Source organism: Vipera berus (genome assembly GCF_964194415.1).
Source record: "Vipera berus genome assembly, chromosome: 6".
Classification (NCBI taxonomy): Eukaryota; Metazoa; Chordata; class Lepidosauria; order Squamata; family Viperidae; genus Vipera; species Vipera berus.
In genome coordinates, this window is record NC_138208.1 from 47,097,498 (window position 1) to 47,120,244 (window position 22,747).

The 22,747-nt window shown below is 35.6% G+C and overlaps 2 protein-coding genes across 2 annotated transcripts; one reads left to right on the forward strand and one right to left on the reverse strand.

Moving 5' to 3' along the window:
* Window positions 1–732: 732 nt before the first annotated feature.
* Window positions 733–11,624, forward strand: LOC308669474 (glioma pathogenesis-related protein 1-like; the record flags this gene model as incomplete). Its single annotated transcript, XM_081330195.1, has 5 exons — window positions 733–1,018; window positions 5,819–6,064; window positions 9,179–9,288; window positions 11,202–11,284; window positions 11,488–11,624. Exons 1-5 carry the CDS (start codon window positions 839–841, stop codon window positions 11,622–11,624), a joined length of 756 nt encoding a protein of 251 aa, XP_081186321.1. The 5' UTR covers window positions 733–838.
* Window positions 11,361–22,069, reverse strand: KRR1 (KRR1 small subunit processome component homolog). Its single transcript, XM_081330192.1, has 10 exons — window positions 21,939–22,069; window positions 20,669–20,844; window positions 19,716–19,850; window positions 19,417–19,542; window positions 19,177–19,260; window positions 18,281–18,337; window positions 14,285–14,455; window positions 13,635–13,712; window positions 13,412–13,505; window positions 11,361–12,612 (listed from the first exon to the last, which is right to left on the reverse strand). Exons 1-10 carry the CDS (start codon window positions 22,015–22,017, stop codon window positions 12,467–12,469), a joined length of 1,146 nt encoding a protein of 381 aa, XP_081186318.1. The 5' UTR covers window positions 22,018–22,069; the 3' UTR covers window positions 11,361–12,466.
* Between the last annotated feature and the right edge of the window lie 678 nt (window positions 22,070–22,747).

The window sequence follows — 22,747 nt, forward strand, 5'->3', positions numbered from 1 at the left end:
ATTCAGTAATTTTTTTTATTCTGATAATATTTTGTTTATTTACTTGGAGGAAAAATATGTTTACAACTCAGTAGATATTTTGTTATGAGCAGATACCATTCTAAATTAGAATTTGGTTATAGGCTAGAGTTCATCAGGATTTGGTTAAATAGCAAACAACAATTCATTGGTCAAACAACTCTGTGTGTTTCTGTGTGTGTGTGTGTGTGTGTGTGTGTGTGTGTGTGTTTCATTATCTTTTCTATTTACTTATTTTCTGACTGTTGATGCAATTCTTTACAGCTACTATATAACTTTTAAACCTACCTTGGCAAATGTAGAAAATCTCCATGGTCCTAGTATGGCAAGAACTGATTCATTACAATTGATAGAAATAAAGGGCAATTATTGTATTTATGTATGTAATGCTATTTACTCATTTTGTTTTGTTCTGTTCTACTGATAAAATCTGGCTTCTTAAATCATTGAAGTTCCTGATATTTAATTTTAAATTTGGATTTCAACATTTAATGCAAACCATAAAAAACAGCAATGAATATTTTAAAATTAGTCCGCTTGCCAATATAAATCAAAGGACACTTTTATGTTCCTTCATTACTTAAGATTTGCATACAAGAGAGTGTAAAACGAGCAATTCAGTGGGTGAAAGTGACTCATCACTAGGCTCTGCCTTGAAGGTATTTGCTCAATTCATTTCCGGGTGCCTGTAATCTTTAACAGCGGAACCAAAGATGAAATAAAAGCCAAGTAGAAGTTGCCAAACAGAATAGCCTAAGAGACTTTGTTTACAACTTGGCTTATGTTTAAAATATTTTGGCTCATTGTGTAGCAGTCCAGAATGACAGAAAAAAACCTGATCTTTGGTGTTTTATTGTTCCTGAAACTACAAGTGTGCTGTTGTTATACCCAACATACCTTACCGGATATTGAAAATGCACAATTTATTGAAGAATGTGTCGGAGTGCATAATAGATTCCGATCCAGTGTGGACCCACCAGCTAGCAACATGAAACGGATGGTAAGGGAATCATCATAATCTGTAGCAATGATAAATGTACAGTTCATACTTCCTGTAGGTTTAGAATTGACTTAGATATTTCTAGTTCTTTTAAGAAGATTTTGCTATGCTGAAACTAATTCACTGACAAGGTTTGCTACTGATTCTGATTCTTTTGAAGCTTTGGAAATTTTGAGCAGGTATAGCAAACATCAACTCCAAATGGAAGCTATGAGGACTCCTACTTTTGGCAAAATAGTTGCTATGGGAGACACAACTAGTCAAAATACCATTTACACTTTAACCCTTTAGGTTCTTTTTTGTCATCCTAACATTTGTTGATGTCTTTTCTGAGCAGTTAGGCATATTTTCAAACAAAGCACTATTTCCCCCCCTTAAATATGTCTCTAGCACCCAAGACTACCTGCTTCGTGGTATGCCAACTTCAAAAATAATTAAATTATATAATTAAAAAATTAGATGGGATAGAAATCCCAAAGAATACCAGTGTATCATGTTATTGTTCCTTAGTACTTCTGGCAAATGTAATGAGTTGGTATAAAAAAACCTGACCTTTCTGGGAGGAAAAAATCTGGCATATCAAAGCCATGTTTTGATAATTGTTTCACTAAACTTACCAACTATTTGTGCAGCAATCACACCATTGGGTCAAACGTAGTTACAGGTAGTCCTCGACTTACAACATTTCACTTAGTGATTGTTCAAAGGTACTGAAAAAAGTGACGACCATTTTTCACTTAGCATCCCCATGGTCATGGGATTTACATTCAGATGCTTGACAACTGACTCAATGGCTGCAGTGTCTTGGGGTCATGTGATCACTTTTTGCGACCTTCTGACAATGTCAATGGGGAAACCAGATTTTCTTAACAACCATATTATTAATTTAACAACTGCAGTGATTCAGGACTTCCAGTTTTGCACAGTAGTGACCGGTCATGAGTTTGTGGATTCTCCGCACCCCTGCGGCTAATTTTGCCCTGCCTGGGGACCCTAAATGGGTCTAAATCTCCCCGGAGAGAGGACAAAGAAAGAAGGGTGCTCCAGCGACTCTGGAACAGCGGTTCCGTTCAATCTGGGGAAAGCCTTCTAACACAACAGAAGAAAGGCTGGCCGTATTGCATCGACCAGCCCAAGCTACTAGCAACCGAAAGCACTAACCAGCACAACTGTGAACAGCGTTAGCAATTTGATCTTCTCTTTTCTATTCTACATTTAATTTCCTGGAAAAGATCCCCAAGAAGCAAAATACCTCCGAAAGGGAAGGAGGGGGATTTTTGCCCCACCCTTATACTAACGGGAGCGGCGAATTGATCTTTTTATGGAGGGTCAAAATATATGGAAGTGAAATAATTATAAAACCTGAAATTTAAAGCCTAAATCTGGATAAATCTAAAATTGTTTAAATGGTTAAGACTCTAATTTTATAGATTATTGTTTATTTTGAAAATTGAAAAACAAATAGTTGCTAACACCTAGTAGTGGATGAAGACTATGACCGCTATGACTTTAATATAAAACTTGGCAAAACTGGGAAAAACAAATCTGTGTGACCTTCAAAGTTTTAACAACAAACAACAGCTGTGACAAAATACAATAATCTTATAAATTTTAGAAAAAAAATCTTTTCTGAATTATTTCGATTATAAATATCTGTTTAATTGGGACTCTAAAGCTATTTGAAGAGAAAAGAAAGGAAGAGAAAAACTCAAATTCATGGCCATCATGGATCAGAGACATGTAGAAAGAACATCAAGAAAACATAAATATTTTACAGGAGGAGATATATAGCATACTGCAATTAATTCAAACAACAATGACTTTAAACCACAAAGAAATCCAAAATAATTTTGAAAATATAAATCAATCTATTTCTAAGTTTACAACAAAAAAATTCCCAGAAATCAACAGACAAGAAGCAAATAAAACAGATAAATGGATTATAGAATTGAGAATAGAGACTTAAAGATGGAACTTAACAAAACAAGGAAACATGATTTAATCCTAGTGGGGAAAAAATTCACAAGAATTGGAAAAACAACCTATCCCTTAAGACTACAAAATAAATCTGAGGACAGGAAAACAGATTGGATAAAATGGATTGTAGAGATGTCAGGAACATCAGAGAGAAAGGAAATGATGAGAGAAGCAGAGAAAAAGAAAAAGAGATTTTCAACAAACATGGAAAGGCAGAAGCCCTGTACAAAGACACTTCACCTGATTTTTTTTATATCTACAGCAACATTTACGAACATACAGAAAAACTTTTTGATTCAGCAAAATACATTGATTAAGAAGATACTGGGCAAAGGAAAAAGGCTAAAGTGGAAACCAAGAAAATAGATGATGGGACTTACCAGAGACAATACTTAAAAAGAAACATTTGTTTCAATATGGTTAAAGAAATAGAAAAGTTTTGGAATATATGTGTCATTTTAAGAGGGATGAATTCACTAAATAGTATCATTTTCCCCTTTTTTGTTCCCTTTCTTGATATGAGTAATATAAAAAAGTTGAAATGACTTAGATAAAAGAAATGTTTTAGATACTTAAATGTGATTGAATTTAAGGTAATTATAATGGATAAAAATGTTTTGAATAAGAGTTAAAGAACTAGATGACTAGATGTATTAAATGGAATGTTTAAAGATTAAACATTTTTCATTATGGTTAAAAAATAAGAAATTTAGGAAATAAATATTAGTTTAGGAGCGATATATATATTTTAAGTAGTATGTTATTTTTTATGTTTCTTTACTCTTGGTCTCCTTTCTTTTTTTCATTGTTTTATCTATTCCTTAAGAAATGTAAAAGTGTGAGATGGTTCATATGGAAAAATAGAGTTAAATTTTTAAATGTAATTAATTTTTGAGAAAATCTTAACCAGTAAGAATACCTAGATTTGGTGGGAGAAACAAACTAAAATAAGGACTGTAACAGGATCTATAATAAAGCAACCAGAATGACTGGATAGAAAAGAAATATTATATTGATGTGATTATTATTTTAGGAATATTAGGAAAAATTATATATTTAATTATTATCTATCTAAACAATAAGAATCGTATTAACTCAAGGTTTGCAAAAGAGGATATTTTGGGAAAAGAGGAAATCAACTAAAACCATTCTGTGGATTATGGATTATAGAAATCAATTGTTAATGATTGTTTTACAAATGTAACCCAGACAACACACTCTTCACCAATTATTAATTGATTTATGTTCTTTAAAAAACTCAATAAAATAATTACAAAAAACCCCCAAGTGCAGTGATTCATTTAACAAATCTGGCAAGAAAAGTCGTAAAACGGAGCAAAACTCACTTAACAAATTTCTCACTTAACATAAATTTTGGGCTCAATTGTGGTCGTACGTTGAGGACTACCTGCATTTAGGGAATACCAAGTTTCACCCACTTTCTCCAAGAAATGCTACTAGCATCCCATGAACCTTGGCTTCAGGAACATGTTGGCAATGCTTCATAGTATCACAAGCCACCCAATGTTTGGGGTGTACGTTCCATTCTGGGCCTTGGCATAAAGTAAAGGTAAAGGTTCCCCCGCACATGTGTGCTAGTCGTTTCTAACTCTAGGGGCCGGTGCTTATCTCCGTTTCAAAGCCGAAGAGCCAGCGTTTGTCCGAGGATGTCTCCATGGTCATGTGGCTGGCATGGCTAGACACCAAAGGCGCACAGAACACTGTTACCTTCCCACCGCAGTGGTCCCTATTTTTCTACTTGCATTTTTTACGTGCTTTCAAACTGCTAGGTTGGCAGAAGCTAGGACGAGTAACAGGTGCTCACTCTGTTATGCGGCACTCGGGATTTGACCCACCAAACTGCCGACCTTCTGATTGACAAGCTCAGCGTCCTAACCAAACTGAGCCACCACGTCCCTTGGGCCTTGGCATACAGCTCTGTAATGAATACATGGGCTGTTTCTCCTAGCCCTTTCTTGGTGGCCTACATAGGTAAAAGGGGAGAACTGCCTTAGCTTTAGTTGTTCTAGTTCTACCAGGTAACTGGCTAGTCAGTTTAATCATATGCAAGTCTGAATATCCGGTGGGCTAAATTTAAGCCATAAGGGATTTATTGATCCAGCTAAGCATTTTATGAGAACAGGGACTACACAAGCTTAATCTTAGCCAAAAGGCTGAGAACCAGTGGAAATGGACTAAATGTGTATCCCATTTAATGTGACCAGCTATTGAGGCAAATTTTAAATAGTAGCTGTGAGAAGAAAATCACAACCAGTGTGTTGCAAAATGAACAAGGTGTCATAGCCCAACAGGATCCCCTTTCCCCTAACAGGCTGTTACTTTTAAAAGAAGAATAGTGTATAAAATAATGTTAATGCCTTTTCTGACTTTACTTCAAAGATAGTATGCTAGTTTGATTCATGGATTACATAATGATTTGATTTTGGCTTAATGTAGTTGTAGTTTATTCCACAACATATGGTACAATGCAATCATAATAATGTAAAATTTTCACATTTTTGCTATCTATTTATATAGTTACAGTCATATCCATACTGATGAGTCATGAACAAGCAGGCAGCTAGGTGTTTTTGTAAAAACTACAAAGCAGAATACAAAGCCAGGGCAGGAGGCTTTGAGCATTCTGGTTTATGTATTCCCCTATCTGCAGAAGTGAGTTAGTAGTGAGGGATAAAAATTATATACAAATCTATGTGGCAGGGTGGGATGGGGAATTACTTTGTAAAAGACAATTGCATTATTTTGAAAAATAACCCAGGAATATCAAATAACGTGATCATAATATATATTATGCTTTTATAGAGTTGGGACCATGATCTTGCAAAGACTGCTCTTGGCTGGGCAAAGATGTGCAAATTTTATCATAATCCTGATCTCCAATCAGCAGGGAAGGCCCACCCAAACTTCACAGTAATTGGAGAAAATATTTGGACTGGAACCATTTGGTATTTTAATGTGACTTTAGCCCTCACTGCTTGGTACAATGAAGTCCAACATTACAATTATGCTACTCAAAGTTGTAAAGATGTATGTGGGCATTATACTCAGGTAAGTCATTAATTATATCTTGCATTATGACTTCTAAAAATAGCAGTTGGCAGTTATTTAAAAAACCTGGATTAATGCAATTATATCTTCCAAATTGCTTGATTCCACTTGGCAAGCCTGCAATTGTACTTTAAAAATTGCTTATGCCAAAAAAGTGACCAATCTGTAAAGGCACATGTTGAGCCACCAGAAATCCCACCCCACCAATCCTAACTTTTAAAAAATAATCGCCATTTTCCATGGCCCAATGGCTTTGTGCCTTGGTTATCCCTGTTGGCATTTGCTGTGGACTGCCATTGAACCCAATCTCAAACTTAACAGCAACCGCCCTGAGTCCTTCGGGAGAAGGGCGGTATAAAAATCCAATAAATAATAATAATAATAATAATAATAATAATAATAATAATAATAATAATAATAATAATAATAATAATAATAACAACAACAACAACAACAACAACTCATTAGCTATTCTTGCATCCATTTTATTTAATAACCTGAAGGAAAAAGAAATATGTATTGTTTTGTCCAGTGACAGAAAATGTTCCTTCTCTGATACTTTGGGCCTAACCAATAAATCATCCATTTCTACTGATCCTTAATGGAATGATAAAAGTCACAGACAAATTTTTATCAGGTGTTTTTATTATATAAATATGTTTACACATGATCATTTGGAACAAACAACAGTTGAATCTCATTTATTCAGATCTCTGACCATGGGAACAACTTTCCATATGTTTAAGGAAAGACTCTTAGGTCCTATAAATCTACAGATTCATCACACAAAAATTCATTTTCCTATCCCCATCCCAATCTATATGTGAAAAAGCTGACACTATTCTGAAAGGTTTTATTAGTATTTACAGTAGATATGAAAAAATAAGAGAGTGGTGTTTTCAAAATAATTTCATAATCTAAGTCTATGCATCTCATCTGAAAAAAACAGCAGCAGTCAGTTTGGTTAGGCAAAGCAGCAAGGGTACTTCACATAAGTTTGTTAAGTTTATTTCGGTATATTACCTGTCAGTGATTGATTTAGTATGCCTGTAAATTAATTCTTTGTTAATATTTTGAACATTAACATCATATGTCACCATTATCGTTAAAGAAAATGCTACATAGCAGGTGTCCTATTTTTAGCACAACTGCGGGCTAGTAGTATACACTAAACCCTTGCAGGGACGTGCCGAGGAATTTAGTCAACATCTGTCGGACAAAATCGCTCGGATTCGGACCGGTTTGGACTCCGACTGGGCAGTGTCGGACGATCAGGACACGAGCGGTCTTGTCAATGTCACCTGGGAGGAGTTCGATCCTGTAACTCCGGAGGAAGTGGACAGGATCATGGGGAAGCTGAGCTCCACCACATGTTTATTGGACCCGTGCCCTTCCTGGCTGGTTTATGCAGCCCGGGAGGGGACACGAGGCTGGTTCCAGGCGGTTATATCTGCCTCTCTGAGTGAGGGTAGTTTTCCCGCCGCCTTGAAAGAGGCGGTGGTAAGACCTCTCCTCAAGAAGCCTGCCTTGGACCCGGCTGTTTTGAATAACTTTCGTCCGGTCTCCAACCTTCTCTTTCTTGCGAAGGTTGTTGAGAGTGTGGTGGCGCATCAGCTCCCTCTGGTCCTGGATGAAGCGGATTATCTAGACCCGTACCAATCGGGCTTCAGGCCTGGGTACAGCACGGAGACGGCATTGGTCGTGCTGGTGAATGATCTCTGGAGGGCTCGGGACAGGGGATATTCCTCTGTCCTAGTCCTATTAGACCTCTCAGCGGCTTTCGATACCATCGACCATGGTATCTTGCTGCGGCGTCTCAGGGGATTGGGAGTGGGAGGCACGGTTCTTCAGTGGTTCTCCTCCTATCTCCTGGGACGCTCGCAGTCGGTGTTGGCAGGGGGGCAGAGGTCGACCGCGAGGCCTCTCGTTTGTGGAGCTCCTCAGGGGTCGGTCCTCTCGCCTCTCCTGTTCAACATCTACATGAAACCGCTGGGTGAGATCATTCGTGGTTTTGGAGTTGGGTATCATCAGTATGCCGATGATACCCAACTTTTCATTTCGACCCCAAACCACCCCAGTGATGCCCTCGACGTGATGTCCCGGTGCCTGGAGGCGGTCCGGGTCTAGATGGGGAGGAACAGGCTTCGACTCAACCCTGACAAGACTGAGTGGCTGTGCGTACCAGCATCTCGGGATATTCAGGATATCCCACCCCTCACTATGGGGGGTGAGTCATTACCTCCTGTAGATAGGGCTCGCAACTTGGGAGTCCTCCTAGATTCACAACTCTCCTTAGAAGACCATATTGTAGCTGTGACAAGGGGGGCCTTCGCCCAGGTTCGCCTGGTGCGCCAGTTGCGGCCCTATCTAGACCGGGATGCCTTACGTACGGTCACTCATGCGCTCGTGACCTCTCGTCTTGATTACTGCAACGCTCTCTACATGGGGCTACCCTTGAAGACCACTCGGAGGCTCCAACTGGTACAGAATGCAGCCGCGAGAGTTGTACTGGGAGTTTCCCGATACTCCCATGTCACACCTTTGCTCCGCGAGCTGCATTGGCTACCAGTTGTCTTCCGGGTGAGGTTCAAGGTGTTGGTAATGACCTACAAAGCCCTTCATGGCATGGGTCCGGAATACCTTGGGGAGCACCTGCAGCCGGCGTCAACTTCCCTCCGCCCAGTACGCTCCCACAGAGAGGGCCTCCTCAGGGTGCCACCGGTCAAAGAATGCCGACTGGTGGCCCCCAGGGGGAGGGCGTTCTCTGTGGGTGCACCGGATTTATGGAACCATCTTCCGGTTGAGCTCCGGATGGTGCCCGATCTCCGCTCCTTCCGGCGCGATCTTAAAACCCATCTCTTTAAACAAGCTGGCCTGGCCTGATAGGACGGGGTGGGATTTTTAATTAATGAATTTTAATCTTAAATTTGTATTAATTTTATGGGCATTGTTTAATTATGTTTTAATAATCTTAATTTTTGTATCTAGTTTTTTATGTATTGCCCTGTTCACCGCCCTGAGTCCCTAGGGAGAAGGGCGGTATATAAATTAAATAAATAAATAAATAAATAAATAAATAATAAATTACCACAGAATATACCAATTTATTTTCAGATGGTCTGGGCAGAAACCTACAAAGTTGGCTGTGCTGTTCACTTTTGTCCTATAGTAGAAGGCTTTCATGGACCTAATGCTGCACACTTCATTTGTGACTATGGACCTAGGTAAGATTTTTCAATTGCAATTTGTGTCAGAAATTATCTTAGGAAGATCTCTAACTCCTTTAGGAATTGAGAAACTATGTCTATTCAGGCCCATTTACTTCTTTGATTATAGCTCAAGATTAAAACGCACAGTAAAAACAAATGCTGAGTTCTATCTCCAGAATGCAAATTTAGCTTTGGTTGGTCATGTACCAGACCTATCCATACCAGATTAGTCTAACTTTAATTACATGGAATGGGTTGAATTATGAGGAAATCAATCCTATTAACATTCCGGATCCTTTTAAAGCACTGGGGCAAGATTTAAAATCCTAAATAATTTAGGCTAACCTTTCCCACCCTTCAGATATGTAAACTACAATTTAAAGAGTTCCAAACCAGTATGTTTAATATTTTCTAACTGGTTGGGGAATTCTGGGAGAATATCCATACATCTTAAAAGTTGCCAAAGAGAAACACTGTACTAAAGGAAGGCCTGACAGTAGGCTATTCCTTTAAGATTGTTAATGCCAAGGACAAAAGCATTGCAAGCAGCAACTGTGTAATTCTACTGGAAGATGAATCCAGGGACTCTCACTCTCTCTCTCTCTGTGCCCATAATCCTTGACTATGAAGATCTTTTTGATTATAAGCTTTTCAAATAATTAAGTAAGTTCTCAGCTGAGTTTCATAATTTTATTTTGGTGGATTTAATTGTTACTGCTAAGACTGTTTTGTTTTGTTTTTGTTATTATTACAAGTGAGAAACTAAGACTGGGAATTTTTTTAAAAGCAGAGTAGAAATATAGTTGAAACAGAGAAAAAACAGGTCCTAAACCTCTTCTCCTAAAGTCTTCTGATTTTACTCATCTTGATCCTGCCTTAGTGTCTTATTAGTTACAGTGCCATGACATACTTTTTTAGAGAAGACCTTTACTTGGTATTCAACCTTTTAATCCCATGAGAGAGAGATCCCACACAGCCTGTGACCTTACTTGCTAGTGAAAAAAAGTGGAAATAAAATAAATGCTATGTCACCTTCTGTTCCTAGTAATTTTAAGTATGTGGCTAAGAAAGGAAGTAGCTTCCTTCCTTCCCTCTTTGGAGAGATCAGTAGCACAAATTACAATGTATAAACTCCTTTGTAACTATATGTAGAAACAAAAAAGAAAAAATAAAGTGTTGGACAAAACATATAGTAGTTTAAAACCAACAGCAAAAATTCCAAGAAAGCTTTTTTTAAAAAAGTATTAATCTTTGTTCATGTGTTATCTTGAAGTTCAGGTCATAGTTCAGCTGAGTGTGTTAATTTCTCAACGATTCATTCAAAGGATAGTATTTTGGTAATTACAGATTTCACTGATGTGGTTAGTGATTTTTTTTAAACATTCGTTCATTTATTGGTGTTGAGCACAGAAAAACTGGAGAATACGGTACTTAAATACTATTCCTTTTTTAGTGAGTTGAAAGATTTAAAGCAAAGTTGGTATTCAATCTCCCTTTTATGTAAGATGGGAATAGCAGAACATAAAGGCAAAGGCTGACAAAGAAGAAAGGAATTCATTGCACTTTAAACACTATTACTGAATATTTAATAACCATTTTTTGCTTTTAATATAAATTTGATAGTCCAAACAATCAAATTCAAAGTACTTTCATAAATCAAACTGAAATGATTTGGAAATAGTAAAGAATACTAGCAAATAAATGTCCAGCTTCAGTTTCAGGGGTCCATCTCATTGATTTAAACTTAGGAAACCTCTTGTTATATTTGGCTGTGTTACTAGTAACACCATTCTGTGGTTTTAATGACCAGTACTTACCAGAAATTATTCTAGATTCAGTTAAAGCACTGACCTGAAAGAAGAAGAGTGGTTGAACTTTTTCTCCTGTCTTTGTATCAAGTGAGCTGACAAAATTGTTGTTTTGCACAGTGGGAATTATCCAACATGGCCATATAAATCAGGAGTACCATGCAGTGAATGTCATGGAGAACCTTGCTTACACAGACTTTGTGGTAAGTAAAAGGACTAGCATGCATTTCTTCATCTGTCACAATTAGGGTCTTTAAAAAAAACCTTTCAAAACAGAACTTCCATGAATAAAATACCAATCTTTAATTATCTAGGAAGTCTCAAATTTACACAAGTTTCTTCTATTTATATTAATTTGTTATTAGTCTAGATGCAACTGTAAATAACTTTTGAAATTTATTTGTAGGTGAAGTATGGGTGGCGCCATATTGTGATACCTACTGCATCATCGTTCTAGTCCTGAGAACATCTTCATTTTTAATAACTTTTGTAACTGTCTTTTTTCTGAAGCAACATTATCCTAGAATGTATACGTATAAATAAGCTGGAACAAAAAGTAAGCACTTTTGTAACAATGACTTGATAAAAATAGTAAGACATCCATGATTTTTAGATACATTTTCAAAATATTTTTTAGGATTTAAAAAAAGTACAAGTAGCAGAAAAAGGTCTTCCACAGATAAACATGAACTGAACATAAAAGTTATCACTGACAACAACATTCACCAAGTACCATTCTACTCTGCTTATCACGCTCTTGGCTCTTTGTGGATCTGAGTGAAAAAAAATAATTCAACATTCAATTGCAGCCAGCATTTGGAAAGCAAAATTCTCCAGTAATATAAAGAAAACTTAAAGCAGTCCCCTTCCATAAAGATGGAGGAAATATGTAAATATGCAAGCCTAGTAAACAAAATCAATTAATAAAGCAATATACATTTTTGTTTAGAAAATGTTTCAGCTGCCCTCAGAAAACCTGTTATTTCTTGCAATGTTCTAAACAACTATCAGAGTCCCATGCAATAAAACAAATAAAACCAAGTTTGTTGGTATTTGTACACTGTACAAAATATTCTCAATGATAATCCTGCATATACTATCATTTTTACACCAATAACTTACACCAAGTCAACTGTTGACTTACACCAAGTCAACTGTTTATTCTAATGGGATATCACACGTATGGAAATATTTCCCACATTGTTTAAAATACAACAAAGCAACCTGTCAATTTTAGATTAAAAACGTGGAAAGGTAATTTTCCCTTTCTTCCCTCAAGGAATGCAACTTTTCATCTTCTATGATGTTAACTGACAATAAGGCAAATAAACAAAAACAAATATAAAACTGAGTTCATAGCTTTCTTCCTTGCAAAAAGTGAAGTGCTATAACTTTAAAGATGATTTCTTTTTCTTTTCACCTGCTGCAATTTTTAATTTAATCTCTTCTTCTGGTGGTGCTCCAAGCTTCTTCTTCGCTTTTTTAACCTTTTCTTTAATTGCTTCAATATCAATCTTAGTTTCACTTGTTGCTACACAGTAAGAGAGTAATTTTTTCTCATTAGTATGTCTAATCCAAGAGATACGCAAAACATTTTCAAGCATAACAAGTAAATCCATTTTTCAATGAAAGCATAAAACACAATCAAGAGTTACATGCCAAGCTAACAAATCCAGTTATATAAAAGTGGCATACAGAGATGTTGCTAAAGAGTTTACAAGTTGTAAGCTTCTAATTCAGCCATAAGATGTAGATTTTTGGATCCAAAAATATAAATTAAATTTGAATAACTTCCAAAGCATATTAATAGTATTTCAGATTAATCTAGTTATTAATACTTTGATTAGTAAGCATGGTCTTCAAGCTAATTCTTAATCAGCCAGCATAGGAACTTTGGGAAAATAGCAGTTATCTGAAACTACCTTTACAAAGGAATTTTTAAACTGTTTTTGTCTACAAAAGGTAGATAGTGTCCATGCTACAAGAGTTCTTTAGTATCAGTGATTTACCCCATCTTGCTTAAAATTACTATTATTGGGCTGGATCAATTCTTGGTCTTGCAAATCACAGCCTCTTAATTTTATAAATTAGCTTTTTTAGATTTAAAGAATATAAATGTCAAGAGGGAGGTATTCTTGTTACCTTGTGTATTTAAAAAAAACAATGTATTTCCTTGAATTAGAATATAATTATCATTTTTAGCCTCAGTATTCTCAACAGAGAGCCCTGGCAGTAGTAATTTATTCTTTAAGTAACTGATCAAAATGCTTCCTCTCAATAGGGAGACTGTCGTTTGCAAAATGTTAAGTATAATAAGAAACTAATCTTACTTTTCTTTGGTTTCACAGCAGGCTTTTCTTTAGGTGGAATAAAAGCTTTATTTCTTTCCTGTTGTCGCTTGCTAATTGCTTCTGCTTGCTTTGCCTAAACATAAAAAAAAAACATGTAGCATAGCACATACCAAATTAAATACATATTAGGTTAACAAATCAATCTTCATTCTGGTCACAACCAGCAACTATGTTAATTAACAAAGAATTCAAGAGACTGTACCTTTATCTCTTCTACTCTCTTACGCTTCTTCTGACTTTCTTTCAAGAAATATTCACCACTTGCTAATTCTTTATCAACCTGTAAAAGTAGCATGAGCATACATACAGTAAAAATTGTTGCCTTGGTTCCATATTTAAAAAAAAACCAGTTGTTGTGATTCCTTATTTAAAAAATCAGAAGTTAATGGTTTTCATAATTCTGACATCACTGCCAAGTATATTGAGAAAATATACTGTTAAACATAAAACTCTTTTCATTTATACACAATCAACTTATACTATTAATTTAACCTACTAAGTTCATTTTGGGTAGCAAATCATTACACACACATATTGCAATGAAAGACTATTATTTCCAAAAAGCTGCAATTGGTTATTGTTATCTTTAGTCTATATTTATAGGGAAACGTTGGTTAAATTTCACAATACATTAAAATAAGGAATGGGGAATCTATGCCATCCAGATGATATTAGAGTTATCGTTGACTTTATTTATCACATTTTGGAACAGCCCATCTCCCACACTATATTTGAGGGCTACCTTTTCTCTTAAAACAACTGGTACATCATAGTTGGCTATCCATGTACTACAGACATCAGCTGTCAGAAAACTCTTTTATGTTGTTCAGTAACATTTCAGATTAAACAGACCTGACTTTCTGGTTGTGGAGGTGGGAAGGGAGTGTATTCTTTCTTGGCATTTTTCTTCTTTGGTTCCTTCCGTTTGTTCAAATTCTTGTGTTTGAACTTGGGCAAAAAACGTTCCCAGCTTTGCTGTCTTAATTCAGGATCTTTTAACAATTCTCTTTTAATCATTAGTGTCTGCAAACATATTAAAATATCAAGCAGTAAGTTAGAAGAAAAATTATATCGATTTATCTAACCTAAGGAAAAATCATGAGGCTTCATATCATATCCCGGATATAAAATAAACTCATTTAAAATTGTATATATAAACACAGGAGAGTGTTTCAATTATAAGTAACAATTAGCTCAATTTAATGATTCTTCTGTTTCAGATGATTTTTAATACAAGTAGTCCTTGACTTACGACTATTCCTTCATCAACCATTCAAAATTACGACACTGCTGAACAAACCTTTGACTTTTCGGTGGGTGTGGCTAAGCCCAATAGTTTTAAGAGGTTTTAGTTTCACTTTTGTGGGTTAAAAAAATATTCCAGAGACTTCTGGTTTTGCACCTGTAGCACATGGCCGCACAAGAGCAGACTTCTGCTCCCCACGGCTAGTTTCGTCCTGCTCGGGGGAGCCTAGATGGGTCCAGAGTCACCCTGAAGAGATGACTGTGAAGGAGGGGCGCCCCGTTGATCACGAAGCGATGGCAATCGCTCCCTTTGATCCGGAGAAAGCCCTCTGAACCTGACAGGAGAAAGGTTAGCATGAGATCTGCAGGTAGCCCAAGCTACTTGCAGCCAAAGTCCCAGAGCACGAACCTGAACATCGGTGAACAGCATCCTTGGAATTGGTGAGAGTACTGACCTTCTTTCTTCTATCTACTAACTAAATCCTTGAAAAGATCCCAAAGCAAGAAAACTTGCAGAAGTTAAGGGAGGGGACTATATCCCCATTCTCTTATACATGGAAGCGGTGAATTAATATTAAAGAAGGAAAGAGGTATACTAAAATTTGATTTAAAATACTACAGTCTGGACAAATCTAGGAACTAAAAACCTGTCAAGCTTACACCCTAAAATTTATTGATGGAATTTTAAAAATATATAACAAAAATAACTTTTTGAATGGGGAAAAAACTAAAAAAAAGAAATAACTGCTGACATCTAGTGGAGAATCAGAGAACAGAAAACTAACAATAAGGACTCAGAAATTGGCAGAATGCCTAGAAACAAAGAAAAAGTCGTTCCTTTGAATTGCAAATAGCCTTGAAGATAGCTGAGAACAAAGGAAGAGCCAGCTATAAGATTAAAAAGTGTCTGAAACAAAAACAAAAAACTCACCTGGACTGTTGCTTAAATCTAAGAACTGTTTATGGAAAAGAAAAACCTTGGCTTTTTGGCTAATCTTTTAGAGGAGAATCTACAGGAAGGATTTAAAGTGGCTTAACACACTGAACTGTAATTTTGACTGACTGATAAACTCACTTTTGAATTAAAACTTTGATGAAAGAATATTTCAAGGGGGGAGACAAAATTGATATCACATACGTATCAGAAAATGACAGGACGCCACATTCAGTATTTTCTCCTGAAGGACTTAGCTTGGAAAATCAAGTGCCTCCAGAAGCAATACTTCAAGGCAAGATAAATACTTTCCAGGAGGAAATATATGTAATGTTAGGACAAATACAAATGACAATAGACTCAAACCACGAGGAAATTCGAAACAACTTTGATGATTTAAATAAGCATATTTCCAATCTAAATCTACAATTAAAAAACACCCAGGAAATAACAACAAATGAACAAATAAATCAGTCAGCAGACTACAAATTAGAAGAGTGTGATCAAATTGATGAAATAACAAAGGAAAAGAATTACAATTTGACACAGGAAAAAATCTACAAGGTTCTGATACAACAAGAAAAATGGAATGGACTATAGAATTATCAAGAGAACCATCAAAGTTTGGGAGACAGAAAGTATTCATCTTACTTACTTCATCTTCTGTATCCCAACAACATTTGTTAAAATACAGGAACTGCTGGGTAAGCGGATTACATCAACTTACTCAGCAAAAGAAGACGACCAGAGACAGATACAAGAGATTTGACTCGTCCTACCAGCTGGACTATTATGTCAATAAACATTTGTTTGAATATGGCTAAAAGAACAGAGAATTTTGAACATCAAGGGGCCTTATAACAAGAAGGATAAGAGATTTAATTAATATACTATGTTCTATAATATATGAAATGTTAAAATAGCAGGCTGATGTAACTTTTATACATGAAATATAAACTGATTAAAAAGAATGTTATATCTAGATACTATAAGATAGATAAAAAGTATAGTATTTTTATAATGCATGACATAAAATATTGGGATGATGTACCTAAACGGGAAAATTTGGACAGTTAGATGACTAACATATGAAGAAATTATGACTGATAAGAATTGGATTGAATATAAGAGAAATTAAGCGAATAAAAATTATAAAAATAGGATGCATGCTGAACTAATGAGAGGATGGTAATGAGAATAATATAAGCTGAAACTATATATATATATATATATATATATATATATATATATATATATATATATATATATATATATATATATATTATAATTATTATTTATATAAATATAAAAAATGCCTATATCTAATCATCTATATATTGAAAATATTAAGAATTATATTTTGGCTAAGGTTGAAGAAGGAGAATACAAATGGGAGAAGGGAAGATCAAAGAGATATATCATTAATTAATGTATTATTTATGGAATTATCAAATTTAATTATTATTGATTGTTAATTATTATTCTCCTTTTTTACTTGTTAAAATATAAACCAAGACAACACACCGTACACCAGGCACTGGAGATTGTTATAGTTAAAAACCAATAAAATATTTATAAAAGAAAAAAGAAAAAATACTGGTGTACAGTACTGAATAGATTTATATTGAAGAAGTTGATGTTAAATATGTAAACCCAGACATGTTGGCTTACTAAGCTCTAAAGATTGTAATTTTTAAAAATCAATAAAACTTATTAAAAAAAGAATGCAGAGATAGGATAAAATTTTGTCCAGGGTTTTAAAGCATCCCCACAGCTCAAGAAATTTCAAAATTCCTGAATGAGAATGAGCTCTGCAGATCAAAGGTTTAGTTTGACCCAATATGCCACTGTAATAAATGTAATAACTACCTTTTAAAAAAAACAAATGTTCCTAGAGATGTCTTCAATAGAAGGAGCCATTTAAATGGAAGCAGCCACACTGTAGCATCCCATAACCTGCACACAACCTGCAGTAGGTCTCCTAAGAACTCCCTCACCACCTAAGGCACCCCATGTTCCATTTAATAATCTGCATGGTCACTTAAAGAAAGCCATGATATGGTCCTAAATTGAGCCAGGTCATGTGGTGACCCGCTCAACAACCCCAATCATTTATGACCAAAAGTCTGGACTCTATTGTGGTTGTAAGTCAAGGATTACCTGTAGAACCAATAAACTGCAGACATGCAAAAAATAAGAAGCAAATTGCACATTTATTTGAATTTTGTGTTCACATGAATTTGCAATCTTAAATATTTAAAGGAGCAAATATATACTCTATAGATTTATACTCTGCTGAATTAGGGGTTGCTAGGTATAGAAAACTTCCATGATCTTTTCAAGGATGCTCCCTTGGGTAGTTGGAGGAATTTGTCATTTTCAACAGCAAAGAAGCTGAAAACAGCTAAAAATCAATGCAGTATGCAAAGTTACTGCATTCCCTTGTTCTCTGACCATGCCTTAGAATAAGTTAGAATTACAACCTGTATTTTGTAGAACTGACATCTTTATTTTAATTTGATGGGTTAATTATCATTCTCTGACGTCTATTGAATATGCGGTTTGGGATTCAATTCAATTCAATTTCACTGCAGAATTCTGGGAAAACATACAATTCCTCTGCCCAAAACACAGCCAAAATTATTTTAGATCAAATATTTTTATTTTACCTTGATATTATAAATGGGATGAATATTCTTCATGGTATCCAAGACAACTTTCCTAACCTAATTTTAAAAAAAGACAAGATTGCACACTGATGTAATTTAAACCAAAGGTGAGCAAACATTTTTAATCAGATACCTACATACTGTACTCTTGTTTCTGCCCTGCCCAAGTCCTGCAGGTGTAGGACTAAAATTTTGGTTCCATTTCTCCTTCTGAATATTTTTTGTGGAGCAGTAAGAGTGTAGGGGCTGTTAAGAGGCAAAACTGGTATCTTATACCCTGAAATGGGAGAAAATTCTGGAATTGCTAGTGGATGCTAAAGGCTGCATGCAACCTGTAGGATACAGATTTAATTAAAATATCTAGTTCCTAGATGATTACATTTCTAATACTGGAAGATCATTTTAAAACCAATGTTATTTTCTATAAGTATGATTATGTGTCCTTTAGTAATTTCAAAAAATTAATGAAGACATAAGTGGAACAGCAGATTGGCAATTAAATTATACATATTGCACAAAGGCTTACTAGTGTGTAAGAATTTGGATCAGGTCAAATTTGTATTTTATTCTTAAGTTGCACACTGTCATTTTTTTCGGCAGTGATCAGATTTCTGCTAGCAAGACATTCTGCTTCATCTATATCGTGTTTTGTCTTCCACAGTATGACCATAGAGTTTAGCTTGTTAGAAAAAATTATGTTAACACAACTTCAATATAACAACTGATTTCTTAGGTAATTTTCTAATTTATTACTATTATGGACCAGTATATAGGTTCTTTTTTAATGTATATTCATTTTATATTACGGTAATATATAACATTAACAAATGAAAATGAAAACTACTATTACAGCTTGAACTGAATGTGCAAAATGTTCTATCCCAAGATGATCTTACCTCTTTTAAACCACTGAAAGGTCCAAGAGCTGAAACAGTGTTCCCCTGAACCATGATATAGCAGCTGGTTAATATTTCTAGCGCCTATGTCAAAATAAGATAACAGTATACATTTCAGGATGCAATACTCATAGGTACGTATTTTACTGAATATGAAAACAAGCATTCAGATCATATTTACAGAGGACCTAATTTTGGAATAAGCATGCCTTGGAATGAGTTACAAGAACAAAGACATACCTTTAGAGTAGATCCATTTGGACCAATAAGCCTCTGTCTTCTTTTTATAAATCTTTCTCGGTTTCTGACCAAGGACCCTATTTTAATGATGTCACATGCTATATCATCTTCAAGGATACGTACAGACTAAATGGAAATCAGAGATAGTTTCAAGTTAAATATATACAGATATAATCAAGTATCTAGTTATAAAATATTCATTTTCTTCTAATAAATTATTTTGAATCAGGATTCTTAATCAGACTGAGTTTGTTATCAGAGCTCTTGAAATTAAAGTTTAGAAAGATAGAAAAACAAACCTGCTCAAATGGAACACTTCTCGCTAAAAGTTTTATTAAATCTCGGGCTCTGATGATGATATATGGATCAAAGGTCTTCTTTGTTGTGCTGACAGTCATGCTTCCTTCAATTAGGTCTAAAACTGCATTTATATGCTGTAGCGTAAGAGAACAAACTATTCTCAGAAGAACGGAACAAATTCTTAATGATCTCAGAAATGTATGTAATCAATAAAATTTACAAACAAAAAAAATCTATTGGTATCTAGGAGCAAAGAGGAATTAAACAGTGTCATAATGCTAAGAAACCTTAAGTAGATGCCTTTTAAAATTAAAAGGACTTATATGAAGGAAGTTTGGATTTGTGTTGCCAATCAGGGACTCAGGCCCATGCTCCAATGAGGCTTCCACTGCAACCTTTGAAATCTCCAGGTCCTATTTCCTACTCTTTTTCTTTTGTTATCTCTTCTCTGCCATCTCCCAATAGCCTGGATATTTTACCTGGGAAGTCAATGTGGAGCCAGAAGAAACAAGCAAATGGTAGAACAGAGGGGGTGAGCACAAGGGCATATGTTAAGGAACATAACTCATTAATTACATCCTGGTCAGGGCACCCCCAAATCTTGGAATCAGTATTATCCCTTTTGCTTTCAAACATATTTGAGACAGAAGCCTATTAATAAAACATCTGAGATACATGTATTTCTAAATAACTGATTATGATACATACTGTACCTAAGTATTATAGGAACTCTTGTGCAGTCAAAATAGAAATCTCTTGCTTAAGGAACATATTACTATAGTCTTCTTTATCTGCATATATGGAATTCACAAAGTAGACAGTGAATGAGAGTCATCTATAGTTAACACCTGTTATTCATCAATATAGCTAAGACATGGTTTTCCTCAAAATACATGCTTTTTAAGTGGTTTGGTAACATTACCTCTGTGAAAGTATAAGTAAAGATTCTTACATGTTCCTTCAAAGCTTTCTGCACTAATGGCCAGCATTCCTTCAAATAAGCTTCTCTGTATTTAGGGAAAAGAGTAGCAAAGCTGCTTTCTTCAAGAAGCCCCTTGGGGTTATCTTCTTTTGTAAAAGGTGGTTCTTTCCATCCATCAGGCACAGTGAGAAGTCCTGATTCATCTTCTGTTGGCAAAAATATTTATGTTAGAATGTCTTTCAAACATAAAAATATTTGGATTAAAGATTATTAACTGGAGAAACAGAATGTTCAGCAACAAGTTCTATTCTACTTCTTCAAAGAAAGAATAAGCAGACAAGTTTGCATCTAGCAATGAGGTTCCCTAGTTGGTCAAAAGGAAGCAGTGCTATGACAGTGCCAATCTGGAGGCAGAAAAAGAACACCTGGCAAGGAGATGCATTTCATTTGCCCCTTTGTTGGTGCAAAATCTACCATAGTCCAGCAGTGGTTGGTTATAAATGCAGCCATAAGACTTTTGTAAAAAGGATAATTAAATAACTCAACTTTTTTAATAACTGGGGACTTCTATGTATTTTGTTGCAATCCACTTCAGTACGTTTACACTGCAGCTTTGGAGAGAGAAAAATCTAAAAGCAGAGCATTTCCTAAAACCTGCTGTTGGAAAAAAAACCAAAAATCCTCCCAAAACAGTTAACAGTGAAGCAGTGTCTCTTTTCTTTCAGACACCAGTGTGATTTGACAATTCCTCCTCATTCTAGACATACAAAAGTACTTTGTATATATATGATAATAGAAAAGCTGGTGGGCCGACACTATTGTATGCCTTTATACATCTTCTCTTGAAAGAAAAGCACAGCTACTCAGAATTTAGCTATTTTGCACTTTAGCCCAAAACCATTCACAGCAATTAATAATACACTGAAAAAACAGACCTGAACACACTAAAAATTCAGCTATAAATGTCCGACACATAATTCTAAGATGAATTTAATAATAAATGACATCCACTACATAGTTATTATCCACGGAGAGAATAACAATACCCTATCTGATTTGCAAAAATACGGACGGCCAAAAGTTGTTTTGTATTTCTTAGTGATATGGATTTTGAAGCCCAGATATGGTAATTAGCACCGAGCAGCAAACAGCCAGCGACCTCAACACAATATGTTCACAACCAACTTCAACACAAATTAGCTTATGCGCCCAAGTGCTCCCTTTAAAAAAACAGCATAAGCCAACACAGCGCGACACGTCCAACTAGCAGTCACGCTTCGACAAGGGAGGATGGTATCACCTGGGGTCGTGTTGTCGGTCTTGGGTAGTCGGGTCGCAGCTCCGCGTTTTCGGCGTCCAGCCTTCCCAGACGCCGCCATCTTGCTTCCACTTCGCGGCTGCGCAGTCTCCGCCTCTCAGCGGCCACGTGAGAAGACAGAAGCGGAAATACGGAGATCCTGGGAGGATGGAGGAGGTCGGCTGAGTACTCCGTAGAGATACAAAAATAGGATATTAGATAACTTAAAATTGCGGTAAATTTCTCTGGCGAATCTTTTTCCCAACGCAACCTCGTATTTGTCTATCATTTGCGTTGGCAATAAAATGAACCTGGAATCAGTTTTAAGACAGAATTGTTAATAGAGAATCAATCAAGGGGAGTTGACTTGGCGATTCTTTCCAATTTTAGAAACCTACAGCCCTCCGAATCGTAATTTCAGAGGATGCTTTGCTATAGTGCACTCTGAAGAAGCCTTCATTATTATGATTTCTGAATTAAGTACCGACCTACTGTATTGAAAGCTGGTCTTCTAATAAGAATTCTTGTTTTGAAGTTCTAAGACAACATTTTTCTGAATAACTGTTTTATTTGGGTTTAGCTCTTATCAAATTAAAAAGTGCCAGTTCCAATTCCTTTTACAAAACTGATCCAAAAATTCTCATAATTCCTAAAGTTTAGTTGCAATAATTAAGAAGATAACACTAATCTTTGAAAGCGTATTTTATTAATTAGCGGCTACCAATTCTACAAACACTTTTTCCATGCTAAAGTTGAGGTTGATTCAAAACAAAACCCTACAGTATTTGGCATTCTTTGTAATGCCATACTTC

Bases quoted from the DNA above. Each gene is read 5' to 3' on its own strand.
- KRR1 (XM_081330192.1), bottom strand. From the start codon at position 22,017: ATGGCGGCGTCTGGGAAGGCTGGACGCCGAAAACGCGGAGCTGCGACC. The intron at 19,261-19,416 runs GTATGTCTTTGT...ATTTTGACATAG, and splicing joins CAAATGGATCTACTCTAAAG to GCGCTAGAAATATTAACCAG. The intron at 12,613-13,411 runs GTAAGATTAGTT...CTTACTGTGTAG, and splicing joins TGCTGTGAAACCAAAGAAAA to CAACAAGTGAAACTAAGATT.